At 35.9% G+C, this 19,646-nt stretch overlaps 1 protein-coding gene across 3 annotated transcripts in view; it reads left to right on the plus strand.

The window, feature by feature from the left end:
* The window catches only part of bchs (WD repeat and FYVE domain containing 3 bchs), a 60,971-nt gene that overhangs the window by 16,415 nt on the left and 24,910 nt on the right, over nucleotides 1-19,646 (plus strand). For 2 of the 3 annotated variants that reach the window (XM_088261576.1, XM_088261575.1), the window contains exons 17-34: nucleotides 1,054-1,212; nucleotides 2,354-2,485; nucleotides 2,577-2,743; nucleotides 4,064-4,288; nucleotides 4,688-4,837; nucleotides 5,813-5,982; nucleotides 7,270-7,644; nucleotides 8,720-9,585; nucleotides 10,190-10,345; nucleotides 11,015-11,321; nucleotides 11,958-12,078; nucleotides 12,981-13,189; nucleotides 13,875-14,084; nucleotides 14,981-15,338; nucleotides 16,162-16,364; nucleotides 16,987-17,171; nucleotides 18,371-18,629; nucleotides 19,280-19,446. In XM_088261576.1, coding sequence (XP_088117702.1) covers nucleotides 1,054-1,212; nucleotides 2,354-2,485; nucleotides 2,577-2,743; nucleotides 4,064-4,288; nucleotides 4,688-4,837; nucleotides 5,813-5,982; nucleotides 7,270-7,644; nucleotides 8,720-9,585; nucleotides 10,190-10,345; nucleotides 11,015-11,321; nucleotides 11,958-12,078; nucleotides 12,981-13,189; nucleotides 13,875-14,084; nucleotides 14,981-15,338; nucleotides 16,162-16,364; nucleotides 16,987-17,171; nucleotides 18,371-18,629; nucleotides 19,280-19,446 — 4,419 coding nt within the window. The remainder of the gene's footprint in view (nucleotides 1-1,053; nucleotides 1,213-2,353; nucleotides 2,486-2,576; nucleotides 2,744-4,063; nucleotides 4,289-4,687; nucleotides 4,838-5,812; nucleotides 5,983-7,269; nucleotides 7,645-8,719; nucleotides 9,586-10,189; nucleotides 10,346-11,014; nucleotides 11,322-11,957; nucleotides 12,079-12,980; nucleotides 13,190-13,874; nucleotides 14,085-14,980; nucleotides 15,339-16,161; nucleotides 16,365-16,986; nucleotides 17,172-18,370; nucleotides 18,630-19,279; nucleotides 19,447-19,646) is intronic. The other variant, XM_088261578.1, reaches the window with a different exon arrangement.

Consider the following 19,646-nt stretch of genomic DNA (forward strand, 5'->3'; position numbering starts at 1 on the left):
AGTCGCAAACTGCTTCAATTTTTTTTAAATTGTGCCAAAGCTACCTACTAACATACACAAATGTCATTACTCTGCGTATTTCACTAAACAGGTCAAATCTTCTAACTTCGAACATCACGGGACCAAAAAAATATTTCGCTATAGTGAAAATTCGTTATACTGGATGTATAGGAGATGACACATTTTAAATTTATTTTATCGCTATATTATACCCACTCCTTTTAGAAAATTAAAATTAGTTATTACTGTTACACTACACCCGATCTTCCGGCCAGTGATCAATACAATATAGGTACCTACCTACTACAGGACACAACAGAAATGAAACTTGATGATTTTCAAACTGTGAGACTTTATTGGAAAAAAGAAATTTATAAGCAATGAAAGAAAAGTGAATTATAAAGCAAGTTCATGTTCAATTAATTTAAAAACATTTATCAATGTTTTTAAATGAATTGTAACATCATTTTTAAATTTTGAAAATAAATACTTCGTTATTCTAAGATCGGCTTTGCTACATTGAATTTTGGTTCAGTACATTTTGTCCGCCTCTGTAGTGTAATGGTCAACACGCTCGGCTACCGTTCTGGAGGTCCCGGGTTCGATTTCCAAGGGGGGTAAAATAAATATAAGTGATTTTTTCACTCTAATATTTATTCAATATTACCCTGGACTGGTACCTGAAGTGGAGGGCTGATCACCTTTCCTTCATGTGTAATCGATCGAGATAACACTGCGTTTATATGAAGCAGTGCCCTATGCACCATTGGGGTGCGGTAAGGGATTTATTTATTTTACATTTTATATGGAAGTTTTCCGGGGACAAATTTCAGATTCGTTATACTGGAAATTTCGTTAACTCGGTATTCGCTACAAAGAGATTTGACCTGTACAAAGTGAAAAATGATCAACGTAGTACATGTACTACCGTACTCCTTTGACCAAAATTCGTGCTGTAGTTTGTGTACCACAATACTCCCGGAAAGGTTAAAGACTCTCATCCATATTGCTAAAAGTAGCTAATTAAAACTCCATAAATGTGAATGTTTCCAGTGAGCGCAACCAGCAAATCATGTGCGAAGCCGCTCTGACAGGCGTGCTATTGGAGGTGGGTAAGGTTGCCCTACAAGACGAACAGCACTGTATCCATGCACAGTTGCAGTACATGTTGGAGAGATTAGCTGCTCAATCATTGGAACCCAAAGATCTCAGGTAACTGTCTGATTACTTGCTCTATTAAGTGTAACTCAATAATATGCACTTATGATCATTATTACATGTTAGAGTAATTTGATTTATGTAATGTGTTCTAAAGGGCGTGAAGTCTTATTATACTAGGCAAAAACATATGAATAATAGTGGTAGAATTTACATTACAAATATGCCTGCCTCTGTAGTGCAGTGGTTAGTGCATTTAGCTATCCCATTAATTTTACATTTTGACATCTCATATATAACATAGATGAAGAATTTGGCTAGTTTAAGTGATACTTTATATTCATTCATTCATTCAAACCCTTATCCGCACCCCAATGGTGCATAGGGCACTGCATCATATAAACGCAGTGTTATCTTGGTCATTAACACATGAAGAAAAGGTGATCATCCCTCCGCTTCCGGTACCAGTCCAAGGTAATATTGAATAAATACAAGAGTGATTTGCTTATATTTATTTCAACCCCCCCTGGGAATCGAACCCGGGACCTCCAGTACGGTAGCCGAGCGTGGTGACCATTACACTACAGAGGCGGACATTATATACATGTAATATTCACCAGCAAATTTATTTTGAGTGAACCATAAATATTTTAAAATGTTTTATTTTTTTAAACCATTGCAATGACTTGAGTGGTTTAACCTTATAACTTGATTATTTTCATAATGTAAATGTAACTTTGTTTTAAAATCACTATAAATATTTTATTATAACTTAATTATAATATCTAATGGTTTCGAAGCTAACCGCTTTTTTATCAGTCTTGATAAAGAAGCGGTTAGCTTCGAAACCGGTAGACATTTTGATTAAGTTAAAACAAAATATTTATAGTGATTTTAAAACAAAGTTACATTTCAATTATTAAATGGAAAATCACAAAGTTATTGCTTCAAATATAAATTATTTGATTATTTTCATTCATTTATCCATCCCTAAAAAACCATTAAAAAAATATTGGTAATATCTCTCTTTTCGACTCTTCTACCATGGCCTGCCTTCTTCGAAAATGGTCTTTAGGTTATTTTTATGAGTATACATATCTTCTAGGACAATTTATATTTAAAGTTAGTGGTTGCCAGAGCTGACTGTTAAATAATGACAAAACATGTTTGTAATATCTTTTTGTTTAACTTTCAGGGAATTTTTGAGAATGGGAAACCCCTTGAATTGTATTTCTCCGGATGAAGGTGTCCCATCTAAACCTGGTGGTCCGGTGCCCCTAACTAGGATTAAAACCCTAGTCTCCATGACGACTCCCAGAGACTACAGGTACATAAAATATCTTAATTATTTTTTTTTTATTGGTTATTATTATCATTGTTGTTATTTTATATCATTTTTATTTTTTAATTATTTTCAGGTCGCATGGTTCTTGCACGCTGCCTTCGTTTGTGGAATTCGACATGTCAGCGGAAGGATTTGGTTGCCTGTACTTACCGAGTGTTGCTCCACAGTCACCTAATATCAATGCCCTGGGACCGCAGGACAACACTCCCACGGGAGGTATCGGATCAGGTAAATATTTATGTATGTATATTTTTATTAAACATATATGTGCAATGCTTATTGATGGATTTGTGTCTGGTTGTGGTCTCGTGGTTAGTGTCGCAGACTCTTGAGTCAGAGTTTCTCGGTTCGAACCCACTCTACCACAATTTGATACCTATTTCTAATAATGAGCAGCTTACGCTCACAGAAATAGTATGAAATTTAATTATTTTTGTTAATAATAAAAAAAATATTTATTTTTTCAAATGAAATAAAAATGTTTACAACATTTTGAGCGTGTCCAAATACTTGTTCACAAATCTGGATTGATGATCAATTATAGGAGTATTTTTCATATTATTTTTTTACATCTCATCAAAGATGAAGAAGAAAATATATATAAGAAGAATAGGTCTGGGCATTAACGGGGCTGACGACCGTCATAGGCTGGTTTAAACCAGCCTTTGACTCCTTATGGTTCCTTAAGTAATCCGCTATTCTTCCCGGTCCCAAGTGATTAAATTTCACGTAATCTGTTGTCAGGCGGATATACTCATAGATCCCGACCCTAATTAGTAAATCAATTAGGGTCTTATACTAATCACAAGTAACCACAAACCCAATACCGATCTGTACAATGTTTTTTGACATCTCTGGGGTTCTACCACAAGTAAGTAAATATAACGCTTATATAACGCATCTCTCGCTCTCTACAACAGTATTATTTACTACCAACGCGTTTATCGCAAACAATGGGCTAATAGGAATAATTTTCTCTAAATTTGGCTTGTCAATGCTTTGAGTTAGAAACTGTTATACTTAAATCTGGTTTGCGAATAATTTAAGTTACGATCTGTTTAAATTTAGCTTGTGAATTATTTCAGTAAGGAACTGTTTTACCTGAATTTGGCTTGTAAATACTTCTAGGAACTGTTTTACCTGAATTTGGTTTGTGAATGCTTTAGGCTAGAATTTTTTTCCCAAATTAAACTCATGGATCATGGTTATAAACTGTTTTTTTCTTCAATTCAAATTCAATTCTTCAAAGTGAAAAAATTCGCTTTTGAATATTTTGGATACCAAAATATTTCAAAATTTCTCTTGTTAATATTTTGGACTAAGAGGCTTTTTATAATTGTGATATTTTCTTTGTACCCATGAAATGTTATATTTATTTTTATATGTAATTGTCATATGATTATATATATGACAATGTATTAAAATAGATAAATAACAAATCAGCCAATTAATCAAAAGATGCTTAAAATGATGTCATTACATCATTTTAGGCATCTATGCCAAATTACACAAGAACTTATCCCAATCTATTTTGCAACCAAATCCCCTTAATTTTATCAGGCGACAGAGTGTTCCCGCCGCAGACGGGGCTGTCATACTCCACTTGGATATGCGTGGACAAGTTCTCCGACCCCCGGACGGACCCCCACTGCGTGCGGCTGCTGACTCTGGTCAGGAACCTGAACAACAGTTCGAGGGATGAGCACCTTGTCTGTTTGGCCATTGTCCTCTCGGCCAGGGATAAAGCCATCATCGTCTCCACGCATGAGACCCTGGTGCCACACAGTAAGTTGTGTTTAGATCAAAATGCTTCTTTAACCCTTTCAATTCCGGCAGGTATTAATATGGCTGTACCCAGGATGCCGTGATTTTTTCAACAAAAATGTGAAAGCTTTTAAAAAGATGACTGTAATTTTGATAATATCGATAAATCATAATATTTTAGTATTTCTTGATCTTCCTAATAGATGTCTCTATATACTCTAATTAAAAAATATTCCCATTGGTTTGATATTGATGTGCTACAAGCTCAAACGCTCATTTTGTATGGCCAGCCTGGCGAGTTCGAAATTGGAGAGCTCTGAAACGCGCTCGTGGCAGCAAAAGGGTTGCCTTAAATAATTCCACTTATACCATAGTTCATAGAACTGTCCTTAAATATTTATGAAGATACGTGCTTTTCAGACGTCGGAGAGTGGGAGCCGGAGGGGAGTGGGGAATGCGGTGCCCGGGTGTGGTGTCCTGACCTACTGCACGAGGGACAATGGCATCATCTGACCCTTGTCCTCAACAGGGCCGTCCTCAAGAACTCCTCCTTCTCGCTCTACCTCGATGGTAACACTCTGTCATTTATTTGTCTTATTATGAACTATTTTATGCCAAGGAGTAGAAAGGATTAGTCTCTATCTCTTAAGGCCAAGTATTCGTTAAGTCGCAACTTTATTTTCTCTAGACCCGGGTAACATTTTAAGTAAATGATTTTTTTCTTGTAACATCGTTTTTGCAGGGAAAAAAGTTTTTCTTTGAAATAATAATATGGTTTTTGAAAAGAAAAGAGTTATAAAATGTAAAGGAGTTTAAAATAAAATATAAAAATATTTTTTTCATATGTGTATATTTTAAAAACAAAAAAAATATATCAATGTACATTTAAAAAAAAAATTTAACGTGAGCACACGACCAGCTCTGAGCGTGGCTGAACTCATTCTGATTTGAACGCTTGAGACAAGCTTGAGATCTAAGCTTTAATGACATCTCTGACATCTAATAACAGATACCAATCTTAAACCACCTTTAATTGACTACATATTTTGATGCCATTTACAATCTTCAACTGATCACCCATAATAGAATTTTCCATGTTTTTGATTTAGTGTAAATATACCATAATAATAAATAAATAAATAAATTTTACCGTGCACTGGACCACCAGGTTTTGATGGCAAAAGTTCATCTTCAGAAATACATACAATTTAATGGATTCCATATTCTCAAAAATTCCCCGAAAATTAAACAAAAAAGTCATAGATGAAGATAAATGTGGAAGTCTGGGTATTTACAAGGCTTAAATGTTATAGGCTGGTTTAATCGATCACATTATACACTGTGACATTCACCATTCTACCCATACTGACAACCACACTACTCAAATTTGGGAAACTATATTTATGTTTCAATTGACATTTTATATATGATACTTCTTTGGTACCAGCTTTGGTTAAATTTAGTAATATTGCACTATATGTGTGAATTCAATTTATATGAAATTCGTGTCCATGTTTTCAAACCTAATTTCTTTTCCTTTTTCAGGGCAACATATGCATTCTGGAAAGTTGCACTATATTAGTGTCAACCCCGGAGGAGGTGCGGCTACACTGAGTGTTGCCAGCGCAGTGTACGGGGTAATTGGAACCCCTCCGCCCTGGCGACGTTACTCCAGACTCACTTGGAGACAGGGACCTGCCTTGTTATTAGAAGAGGTACAAATATTTACACACTATAGAATTGAAAAGCATGTTGTGGAAGCTGAGCGAGAAGACTTTATGCCAGGATGAAATGATCACTTTCTTGCATTTGAAATACTTGATCAAGCGTTATGATATTTACCATATCTTCTTCTATCTTCTTTACATATAAAAATGTCTTGTCTGTTTGTTTGTTTGTTTGTACTTGATGCATTGCTATATTAAGCATTGGAAATGTTTAAAACCTTTACAATATCTTCATTACATCCTCGCGGAGGTCGCTGTATTAAAACAATCACATGACAAAATGTAAAAACCTTTATACTGTAAATTATTATTGTATATCTTGTATGTAATGTAAATAATCTAATAATTTAAAAAAAAACAACCAAATAATAACAAAAAATAAAAAAAATTAAAAAATTAATTTGTATTAACATGTTAGTATTTCGGCTCAACAAAGGCCATGCCTAAAGAGCCGTAATTTCATATAGTAAATGTATCTATGAATGTATGTATGTATCTATGAAATAAATAAATAAATAAATGTGAAAAGTATTTTAACCATAAAAAATTACTCCGTACCAAACTGTAAGCATATGGATGTTTAATATTACATATTTAATAAAATCTATTCTGATTGGCTCCGGCCTCGCTACTATTTGTATGTAAATTATCATGCTAAGTTTTTCTCTGTTTCTGTTTCCAATTACATTCGCCTCATAAATTGGTTTTATTGTTCTTCATTTATTCAATTCACATGCTCAAACCATCTCAACGCACCTTCCTTATTTTATCGATAATGCTTATCTGAGCTGTGCATTCTTTCCCTATTTCACCATTCAATCATCATCGTTTTGCCACACATTCATCATCATTCAGAGATTGCATTTTGACTGCATTCCGTCTACTTTCATCTTTCTTTTGCCGACCCCAGGCTAATGGCAATGTCATCTGAGAGATTGCATAGCATTTATTTCTTTGTAATATATAATGATAAAATATAAAAAAACCCTTATCCGCACCCCAATGATGCATAGGGCACTGTGTCATATAAACGCAGTGTTATCTTGATCGTTTACACATGAAGGAAAGGTGATCAGCCCTCTGCTTCAGGTACCAGTCCATGGTAATATTGAATAAATATTACAGTGAAAAAATCACTTATATTTATTTTACCCCCCTTGGGTATCGAACCCGGGACCTCCAGAACGGTAGCCGAGCATGCTGACCATTAGACTACGGAGGCGGTCTTTGTAATGTCTTTTTTTTAATGTTTTTTCACTTCCAAATAATTTTCAGGTCCTCAGTCCACAGACAGTTGCCACCATATTCCAACTCGGCCCGCACTACGTCGGCTCTCTGCAATCCCCCCACGCGACTGGACCGAACCAGGAGCCGCTGACCCCACTCGTCACGGAGGAGAAGGTCATATTCGGCCTCAACGCCAAGGCCATGTCGCAGCTGACCCTCGCAAAGATCCGCAAGGTGTACAGCAAGTGGGACAACAAGGCCATTGCCAAGCAGCTTGGGATGTCGTCGCACGAGAACGCCACCCCCATCAGGATCCTCCACAACTCGGCCGGACACTTGGCCGGGCCCGCCAGGTGCCTCGGAGGGACCGTTGTTGGCTATCTTGGAGTCAGGGTCTTCTGCCCCAGACCAGCTGCGATCATGGTAATTTTACTATCATCTCTACAATCCTCTTATTCTTCTTCTTCAAACCCTTATCCTCACCTCAATGGTGCATAGGGCACTGCATTATATACATGCTTCATACATTATCTTCTTCAAACCCTTATTCGCACACTAATGGTGCATAAAGCACTGCATCATATAAACGCAGTGTTATCTTGATCGTTAACACATGAAGGAAAGGTGATCAGCCCTCCGCTTCAGGTACCAGTCCAGGGTAATATTGAAAAAATAAAACAGTGAAAAAAATCACATATGTATTTGATCCCCTCTGGAAATCAAACCCGGGACCTCCAGTACGGTAGGCGAGCTCGCTGACCATTACACTACGGAAGCAGACAATCCTCACATGTTTGAAATGTACTTATAATCTTTAATTCTGATAATAATTTTACTAACTAACTAAAAACTATTTCAACACATAATAATACCCTTTTGGTATAAAGTATTTGTTTTCAGATTTATCGGAATATAATTTTTCCATGAATGCACATTTTGCAACATATTCTTTAATATCAATATATCACATTTAATATATTTAAACTCCTTCATATTTTGACAAATTGACGGGCAAACATTTTGTTAGACAGCTAAATTATTGCTGATGTTGTGCCGCTGTCTCACAAAAATATGTAGGTACTGCATATATTTGTGCTTTGAATGTGAAATATCTCATAAAAATGGCAACTGTATTTTTTTAAATTTTAAACAATTTAGACAAAATTACTAAACAAACGATTTAAAAATTGTGTATAAATAATATGTTTGAACGGTGTTCGAAAATAATGCGGAATGCATCGAAACACGTGTCACAATAGATTTAAAAAAATAGTGGTATTTATTAAGTAAAACTTAAAATAAAAATAAAAAAAACAATATAGAAGCCTGGATATTTACAGGGCTTACGACATGTCGTACATTGGTTAAAGTGATCACTTTAAAACAAAGGCATATACGGATAAAAAAAAAAGTGTCCTGTAAAATTGCATGACATAAACGTACCATATTTTATTACACATTAGTGAAACCATGTGTTTAATTTTTTACCTTTTTACAGATTGACACTGTTGGAGGATGCACAGTACTACTAGGCCTCATTGCTATGGCGCAAGATGTTGAAAGCTTGTATGCCGGCGTAAAAGCTTTGGTTTGTGTGGTACGATCGAACAAATCGGCCCAAGCTGAAATGGACAGACGCAAAGGTTATCAGACATTAGCCATGCTGTTGAAGAGGAAACGGCAGCTGTTGAACTCGCACATTCTCCATCTCACCTTCGGACTTGTCGGCACGGTCGACAGCCAAAAGGAAACATCGTCCATTCCCAATTTGATGGCATTCCAGGATCTAATATGCGAGCTGGAAGTGTGGCTCGGAGCGCCGGGTGGTTTGATAAAATCTCTCTTGGAGCATTTGCTGGAATTGGCAACAGAAGCGGCTCACCGAACTCATAATCTGAGGACTATGAGGGAGCTACAACTAGTCACAAAGCTTCTGCACATTATTCCGGAAGTGAAGGTCTTCAACACCAAGCAAGTGTTGCTTCAACTGCTGAGCGTGCTTCTCGGGGGTCAACCGAGACCGAATGACTTGCTCTGTTTCGGTCAATTCATATCCTCTACTGTTCCTCCCTCCAATCAGCCGGAAAGAGATTTAACCCTGAGGGAAGGGGATGGGGAAAAGGAGGGCGAAGGGGAACAGATCTTGTTGAGAAACAGGTGTCTTCAATTACTACACGGGTTGCTGTTCACTCAAAGGAACACCGTCAATGGGATAATCTGCGAAGAAATTGCCAGAGTATTGGGTACCGATTGGCTTCTGAGTTTTATGCAGGTGCATATACATTCATCCACGGTGATATGGGGAATGCGTCTTTTGGTGATACTATTCGCTGGACAGGGAGCTCAATCCACCCTTCTCCAAAGGTAATACTAAAACATTTTCAGTAAAAGCTTGTTAATTAATTTATAAATGGTCTGCAGTGATTTTTCTAAAGCAATTAAAAATATTTTATTGCTGGCCTCTGCATAACTTAACACTGCGTATCAGTGATCTTAAAATTTACCAGACCTTGGGGCCATTTTCTGTGCTACCGAATGAATCATATGGAGTAATTTTCACACCTGGTCTGCCAGCTAATGTTCCTAAAGCAATAATAATAACGTCCGATCAAAATTAAACATCACCACTCATCGTGTTAGTCATTATAATTGTCACCAACTTCAGAAACACATACTAAATAATATTTTTATACATTCATATCACTGAAATTGGTGCTGTAATGGACCAACGATGAAAAAGGTCACCCCCCTTGTGGTATGATTAGAAATCTCATCATTTTTCTATTCAAATTTATTGCTTTTGGCACTTATGGAACTCCGGCACATTAATCATGCATTTTTTTATCAAGTTTTTCATTAATCATACTACTTTTATCAGATTTTTGTAGTCATCTTAACATGGGTCATTTGCTGGCAGCAACAATTTATTGTTATTTTATAAATTTGTTTACGCTTTGTTTAATTTTAGGTTCCGCGATGGGCAAGGTAATGGAGGATGGTTGCGACACACAGAGCTGGTGGCCAATTCCCAGCAAGTTGGAGTTGTGCTCGGAGGATCTCTCACTAACGGAGGACAACTCAAAACTGACTTGTTACACATTCCTGGATTTCAGATGCTCGGATGGTAAACTAAATTCATTACTTTATAAAAAATATTTTTATTTTTATTTTATTTAATCCATTTATCATTTCAATAGAAATTAAGGCGTATTCACAAATCTTGTTAAAATTTTTGAAGAGTCAATACAAAAAAAGGATTATTTTGATCCTCACTCCGACAGTAATTCAGTTAAATTTTTTTTTTATAAATTACTATTACTCTGCATCTTATGTGCTTAAAATCAATATAAATGCATCCCGCATCATTCTTAATGCAATTTCCAAAAACAATCATTTTAAATTCACTATATTATACGGGCTTGGAATTTTTGTATTCCTCCGTAATACTTTTACTTCTTACATAAAAGTTTCATAATATCAAATTATTCATTTGCAGTGACGGAAATAAATAATTTGTAAAAAAAATCGGGGATAGAATCACCAATACACAAACGTTTCTCAAAGTATGACGATCTCATTTTAGTAGCGCTCGAGTCGTCGTTCTGGGTTGATGTCGCTGCGCTAGCTACGGCATGTAAAAGCAAGTGTATATAAAAGCAACATTTAAGAATATTTACATTTTTTCCGTTTTTAAATTACATTTTTATATGGTGTACAAAATACATATCACCGGTGCACGCGGAAGTTTTTAGCACTGTAAGGGAAGGGTTAACCCAATAAACATCTCTTTTAGGATGATGCCATCTCATTTACAAGTGGGTGAGCTGTACTTCCTTCTGGTCGGCCTGATGCTCGGGCAGCCGGTCAAGCTACTCCCTGCCGACACCCGCCTAGCCATGGACACGGTGTGGCCGTTCCTGTGGGGCGTGGCCCCCAACCCGAACGCGTCCACCAAGCAGAGCATGGCCGCCGTGGCCTCCAGGATCACCCTGTGCCCCGAGGCCATGATAGTCCTCCTCTCCATGGTGAGATGCCTGATTCACCATGACCAGTCCACTCTGCCGGACTGGATCAAAGACCACCCGGTCACTATCGTTCAGGTAATTTCTGTTTCATTAATTGATTCGGCAGTCGCTTTGTGGAAAAATCTATCCATTTTAAATTTAAGTTTTACTTAGTAAATACATACCACTATTTCTTTAAATCTACTGTGATATAGTGTTTGCAAATGATGCGGAATGCATCGAAACACGTGTCACAGTTGATTTTAAGAAATAGTGGTATGTACTAAGTAAAACTTAACAACTCAAAAAAAAAGCTTCTTTTCATCTCACCAATAGATGTCTCTAGTGAAATTCTAAGCATTCAAGAATAACATTTCGAAATTGGTTCATATATATAGAACTTCCAAGAATTTGAGTAGTGTGGTTGTCAATAATGGGTAGAATTGGTGAATGTTACACGTGTGTAAAGCGATCACTTAAACCAGCCTATGACGGTTGTCAGCCCTGTAAATGCCCAGACATCCATATTCTTCTTCATCTTTGATGAGATGTCAAAAGATAATATGAAAATAACTCCTATAATTGGAGATTTTGTGAACAAGTATTAGGACACACTCAAAATGTACTTAAATTAAAAATTTAAGTTTCACCAAAATGTCGACCCTTTTCCGGCAAAATATTGTAAACAACTCTTTTTTTATCATCTTTACTCTTAAGTTTTCTATATTACAGGTTCTCTTCTCTTTGTACCATAACTTCCCTGATTTCCCCCCGATCGTGATGACTGGGGAAGTATTAACCGCTCTTGCCTCAACACTTTTCACCCCGGATCATTCTGAGGATGCCCAAATTGGTAATTTTAATATATTTTTAATGCATAAATTAAATATCAAGTGAAAAAATTTAATAAAAATTAGTTTTTTTTTTCTTGAGATTTTATGATTATGAAATTTCATTTTTGTGAATGGACGACTTGTTTTTGCGATGTTAAAATTATCCCTATCAGGAGTAATGCCAATGTATGGCAAGCATCAATCTTACCCAGATGAACACTGACATAAACGTCAGTACTCTTGTTGGAGGCTGTAATACTAATTGGGTTTATACATCGCTCACTCCTTTCAACGACGTCATATATTAAAAAAAACTTGATTTTGCAGATTGTTTTTAAAGTTTAAAAATATAATTTAGTGTATTAAAAATAAATATCAAGCCACTTATTGAACTTTTTACTGTGCAACGGATCTTTTTAGGTAAAACCCGAATGTTTTTTCTCCATTTGAAAAATATTTATTATATTTAAAAATATAATTAAACAATACATTTTCTTCAAAATGCAAAAACAAAAATGCACTTTCTGCCCAGCTTTTGCTGGGTTATAGTACATTTTCTGGGCATTCCGAAAACATGCACAACTGAAAATTGACCAATTTTTGATATACGACGTTGTGAAAGGAGTGAGCGATGTGTGTTTTGTTGGTTTACATGATTAAAACACAGTTATTCTATTGGCTAACATGTAATATATTTCGCATAGAAAATATCTGCTCTCTCCTGGTATATTTTTAGTCAAAAAATTCTCACTTCTTAAATGGTTAAGCATGTTTTTTGTCATGGTTTTTTTTAAAGTTTTTATTAAAAAAAAAACATTTAACGCTTACACCTTTTTTGTTTCTGAAGAGATGCGTAAAAACCTAAAATTGTAAATCAACAACGCATGTGAAAATGTGATCTATAAAGATTTTCGTTTTTCAGTTGGTCTCAGTACCGAAAGTGGAGAAAATTCCGGTGCATCCACTCCGGGATCAGAGCATGATGCTCCCGTTATAGTCGGTTCTGCAAGTTACTTGAAGGAGACCAATGTCAGTTTGACTGAACATCCTGCGAGGAAATTTGTTATGGATTTCCTCCGGGTCATCGTAGTGGACTCCCTTCCTCTCAGCGTGACGAGCAAGCAGGCTCCAGTGAGTAGACAATATTTATACCATTTCTAATAAAAATATTTGTAATACTTTCCATACATTCATCCCTTTACAAACTGGGCATGAATAAAACTTAGATACAAAATCTATGTACAGATATGAATTAACTTTTTGTTATGAATATATAAATAATAAAGTCAAGCAAATATAGCATTTGTAATGAAAAAAATTAGACGCACTCTAAATGTAAAATACGCTCTTTACATATTTATAAATAGCAGAAAGCATCATCGTATGCAATTTATATCTGCTATTACCACTACCGCAGAGTATCATTTAATATTATAAAAAATACCGTCAATTATAACCTTAAATGTATCACTATTATCCTTTTACAAACATCACTTCTGACTATGGGCAGTTTTGAATTTGAAATTTTTAGTAAAAAGGTAGCAAGATCAATAGTGCTCAACAGTGTCAAAAAACTACGACACCTTAACCTGCAGGAACATTTCTGCGGCATATACTTATGAAACTATGAACACATGAGTTCAAAAAATAACAAAAAGCAGTTGCGAATCAACTTATACTTGGAGGCTATGGATAAATGTGTTCCAGGTGTTTCAACTTCGTTGAAAGTGCGTACAATTGAAAAGTCTCCCGCATTCTCTTGTCTGTCAATTTCTACTGTATAAGTGTTTAGATTTTATAGTAGTTTAAATTACAGGTTATAGACCTCGTATTAGATGCTTCGCCTCCTAACTCGAGCTCCAACCAACAAGTGGAGTACCAGACGGAGGTACTCTCCACACTGATGGAGCACCTGCTCTCTATGGATATCTTCTCCTGCGAGTCCAACGTCACTAACATGTGCTATTTGGCAGCAAGGCTTGTGGATAAATTGTGGCAGGGGCAACTTTCAAGGGACCCCCATGAAGTAAGTTATACAGAAAATCAGGTAATTCATATCTAATTATAATTTTTGCTAATTACAATTTGTAAAAAGCCTTTCGACTTGATATTTTTCAGTAGAAAGCACCTTCAAAACGGTCCTCAGGTTGTATGTAAATATCTTATTATAATATTTGGGTTAAAAAAAAGAAACTAATGTTAACATGTTGTTGTCAGGCGGTTTTTTCATCAACCTCGACCCTAATTATACTCAGACAGTCTGCCGCCGGATCCTGAGTATACTGATCACAAGTAACTGCAAACCAAATTCCGATCTGTACAATGTTTTTTGACGTCTCTCGCGTTCTGACAAAAGTATCATTAAATAAAAGAAATAGAAAAAAGATCTTGACTCTATTAAAAATTGGATAATGGAAGCGGGTAGATAAAAAAAAATTGTGTCATTTAGCCCGGCCATGATTACATGACTCGTGATAGATTATTAAATTATAAATAATTTTGAAAAGTACTGTGAAATATACCCTCAGCATAGATAACCCAGCGAGAACTCATTATCGTAAATAAAAAATTGTAATTATAGATATGATAAAATAAATAAAAAAATATGTCCGTAAAAGACAACTACATAAATATGGCATTTAAAATGGATAATTTCTTTTGATCAAATAAATATTTATTTCGATAGTTTTGGTCTTCGAATTAAGTTTATTCGTATAGTCCATGTTTTTGTATAGACACATAATATTCAGGGATACATCATACTTTTCATCATATTGATGTTTCTTACCAAAATTATTGATGTTTGCCTTAAATTAGGAAGTTTATTTCTGTAACAGGGGTACATCATATTTTTATTTGTGTCAACGTTTCATACCACAAAAAAACTGATTTTCATCATTTTCATAATGATTTTTATTCTAGGTGTTTGATTTCATCGTCAAGTTGGTTGTGCAAGCGAAACGGAAGTCGAGCTGCATATCTCTTGAAGGTCTTCACCACTGCCTCAACAGAACGATCCTATTCCTCCTCTCGCGATCCACAGAGTCCATTGCCGACCAGATGTCGGTGCTGGAAGCGCTGCACAAACTGACCACCAATCGGCTGCTGATCTTCGGAGCTGGTAATCACGAACTGGAGTTTATCGGATGCCTCACCTACTGCCTGCTGCAGCTGAGTTCCGACATGAAGATCATCCTGGACTCTCATATGAAGACGGTTTGGCATGTCAACCCTAGCAGCGATCTTGAGGCCAGGGATGATAAACTGACTCAACATCAAGGTAAATAATCAAAATATTTTTAGTATTAAAATCTTTGTTTACAAATCTGGGTTTGTGAACAAGATTTAAACAATATAGATGAAGAAGAAGAATCTTTTTCATCTATGTTGAGATATCAAAATGTTTATAAAAATAACTCTTAACTCGACAAATCCAAATTTGCAAATAAATATTTGGACACACTACACAAAATAGCTGGCAAAAATATAAGTTTAATAAAAATTTTAAATTATGTTTTGAAGCGTCTTCTAGTATGTAAAAATAATTCAGAAAGAATCATATACATTTCATGAAGGTCTCAACCATAGAACTCGTGTGTGAAAGAAGGTGTCAATTGAAGGATAAATACAACTTCTGAAATTCGAATAGTGTGGTTGTCATCATTAATTTTAAAAGAATTGCCCATTCTAACCTCTTTTCGTAAAAAAAAAACAATAAAAACAGCAATTTGATAAATGTTTGGTTTGAATTTAAAAATAAATATACAAGAAAAAAACAAACTAATAAAATAAAACAAGGGATTGGTATTATTCACTGCATTTGTTGTTTTGTCAATAAAAAAACACTTCTTTTAATACGTCATCTTCATTTATAGTTTTTTAATTAATGTTTTACTTAGTAAATACCACTATGTATTTCTTAAAATCTACTGTGACACGTTTTCGATGCATTCCGCATCATTTTCAAACACCATATGGTGTAAAATGGATAGATTTTACCACAAAGTGACTGCCGAACCAATTAATGAAATTCGTTTATAGTACCTGCCTATTTATCATTCTTATTTTTTTATGTCACAAATAAAGCAATTAATATTTCCCAGGTCGCAATCTGATGGCGGGTGCAGCTCGGCGCGTTTGGGAGGAGCTGTACGCGTGCAAGAAGCCCGCCATCGAAGAGGTCTTCAAGATGACTCTCCTGGCTCCTGTGGGCAATGCGCGTGCCCCGGACCTCGCTGCAGTGAGAGAACAGCTGGCCGAAAGCGCAACTAAACTCTGGCTGCATTATGTGGACACCGAGAGAAAGGTCAGCTCCGCATTCTCTTTAAAAAACTCGTTATCTTATTATGATTATAATAAAATAAAATAAAACTTACTATCCAACTATCACGCCGTTTCTCCGCAGGGGTAGGCACAGAGAATAGAACGCCGTATTTGCAAACAATCTTCGCCTCTTCCACATTCATGTATCTCATACAAACCCGCCGATTATTCCGACTCCTGGCCTGAGTACTTTCAAATATTCAAAATACTTGATCATGCCAAGTTTTCGTCGTTCTTTCTCTGCTTCTAAAGCCAACCACATTCGCTTCATAAATTTGTTATACTATTCTTTCTTCACTCATTCGATTCATATGCCCAAACCATCTGAAAACAACTATCTTAATTTTATTGATAATGCTTATCTCAGCCTTCCATTAATTCCTTATATGTATCACACAACGTTTTGCCACACATTCGTCTGATAGAATGCATTTTGACTACATTCAGCCTACTTTCATCCTTCTTTTGCCAACTCTCAACCGGTTGTATCGCCGTCAAATCTGAGATTAATCCATAAGGATAATTTTATTTTAATACTGCAAATATGAAAAATCTAATACCAGAAAAAAATAATAACTAATCAAACAATTTTTTTTACTTATCAGGCATCCTATCGTATCCCGTGGGAACTTCACAACCAGATCCAGTCCAAGATACAGAAAGTGACTGGAGGTTTGACCCGCCTTGCCAGCAGAACCAAAGTTAAAAAAGAAGACCCCGCAAGGATTCGAGTCAACCTTTCCAAAGAGCAAGCTTATTCTTACACCGACACGCATGTCGGGCTAGTCAGGTATGAAGACATTTTATTTATATTATAGTAAAGAAAAAAAATTATTGCCATAAGGTGAATGGGCAAATCGCTGACTCCTTTCAACAACGTCATAAATCAAAAAACTTGTTTTTTCAGGAGATCGTTTTTAAAGTTTAAGAGTAATCAAATGTATTAAAAATAAATATCAAGCCACTTATTAAACTTTTTACCGTGCAACAAATCTTTTTAGGTAAAACCTGAAGGTTTTTTCTACATTTGAAAAATATTAAGTATATTTTTAAAAAAAATATTAAATGCAAAAACAACTTTCTGCCCTGTAGCGGGTAAATGTTAGGTTTAAAATATGCCGCTTTCGCTGGGATATAGAACATTTTCTGGGCATTCCGAAAATATGCATAACTGAAAATTGACGATTTTTTAAATATGACATTGTTAAAAGGAGTGAGCGAAATGTCATCTACATTCCGAGTTTGCACTTTTTATTAAATTTATTTTTGTGAGAATTTTTTTTCCAGATTTTGAAATTCATCGAATGCCATAAACTGTTTATAGTGATTTATATGAAAGTGGAACAGAATTACATACATTTGATTTTTCTGTGCGAAATTTAAAAAATGGTTTTAAATTGACTTTATGTCTTAGCTAGTATCTGATAATATGGTAATGCCGCTTGCTGTAAGGATAATTTAAATCTAAAAATTCTAAAATGTTTTTTTTTGTTGCCTAGTTATTTTTTTAAGACGGTCTACATTCAGTGATTTTTATCATTGAATATTTCACAATTGATTAATAAAAATTATTTGCAAAATACACCCTGTAGCACACAATTTTGTTTTTTTTTTAAGTTAAAATGATAGATTTTGTAATTTTGACTCAAAAAATCTGTTTTTGATTTAAAAATTAATTCAAAAATTATTTTTTCTCTGCACTTCTAAACATTATTGATAATGACCATCTTGTTTCTCCCGACTACCAAATTAACACATTTCTAACAGGCGTTTTTACGCCTGTGGATAAATTTTAGACCTTAACAAAGAGATTGGTACATAATATTCATATAAAAATATTGAATATGTAATTCCTTCTTTTCTGACTTTGAAATGAGGCTAACGCAGAAGATAAAAATAACCTTCCCGTCCTTAAGCATCAATCGACCAAATGGGTAGAAATACCTTTCCCATCTTGTTTGATGTTTGACTTGGTGATTGCGTGTCCAGGGAACTGTGGTGCTGGCGCCGGATGCAGCACGCCAACACGTGGCAGCACACGTGGCGCTACGTGCATGTGGAGTGGTTGCAGGCCGAGGGCGAGCTGGTGCGCGAGCGCGGGCTGTGGGGGCCCGCGCGCCCGCCGCCGCTGCAGAAGTGGGCGCTCGACTACACGGAGGGGCCCAACCGCATGCGCAGGAAGATGCGCAAGAACGACCTCTTCTACCAGCACTATCCGTACCGCCCCGAGATGGACAACCCTGAAAATGTAAGCAAAAACACTTTGTTTTCTAAAGAGCCATCGATCTTACATTGCTTTTTGAATAAAGACCAATATGACATACTTCTTATTCTTCTTCTTCCTGGCTCCATCCCAACTTATCGTCTTTGTCGACTGTTGGGGTCAGCTCTCCTCTTCCTCAGGTTATAGGTCCTTACTCTTAACTTTTCTGGCCCTTTCGTTGGACGAACTTGTTTCCTCTGCTTCACTTTGCTTGCCCCTAGAATCCCACAAGCCGGCCTTAACACATTGTCAGTCTCTGGATCACCGAGAGAAGAATCACCCTCGCTACCAGACAGGGTAGTGCATCTCAGCATTTGTTTTTCCATGAAGCTTTGGTTTATTTGGCTATAAAGTTTTTATCCACTGACAGTCATCAGATATGGAATCAGAGTGGGCCAGCTAACTAGGGCTATATCTGCTGTCATTGGTCAAGCGATGACCAATTATCGGAATTACATATCTTACTGTAATCTTGTATTTAAATCTATGATGCTGGAATTCCAAGGAAGAGGATGAATATATCTGTAAATAAACACTTGTACGACTTCCAACCCTAATATATATCTCTTCATAGACTTAATTTAAATCTTTTTAACAGATTGTTAATTAAACAACTTTCATGTGTTATTTCACAGAAACAACTGAAGTACAAGGTGGCACATAGTCTCGATAGTAAGGAGTACTACCTGATGTACCAGCAATGGAGAACTAACGGCTCCAATCTAGGAGACTGTGAGAGAGGCGACAGCATCGGGTATCCCCTGGAATCACAAGCTGTACAGAGCGTTGAAGATACCAATACGTGAGTAAAAGCTTCACAATCTGTCAGTAATCAATGTTTATCTTCGGTTTTGCAAGTAAAACAAATTAGGCCAACTATTACTACAACAAAATTATTTATTATTATTTTAATTTATTTGGCAGTCACCCAGTGAGAGGATGTTTCTGCCAGTGTTAAGTATTTTTTTTTTTACAAACAAAATACATAATTATAAAAAATAA

This window comes from Brachycentrus maculatus, unplaced genomic scaffold (assembly GCF_059751285.1).
Source record: "Brachycentrus maculatus isolate JH-2025_06_01 unplaced genomic scaffold, ASM5975128v1 h1tg000158l, whole genome shotgun sequence".
Classification (NCBI taxonomy): Eukaryota; Metazoa; Arthropoda; class Insecta; order Trichoptera; family Brachycentridae; genus Brachycentrus; species Brachycentrus maculatus.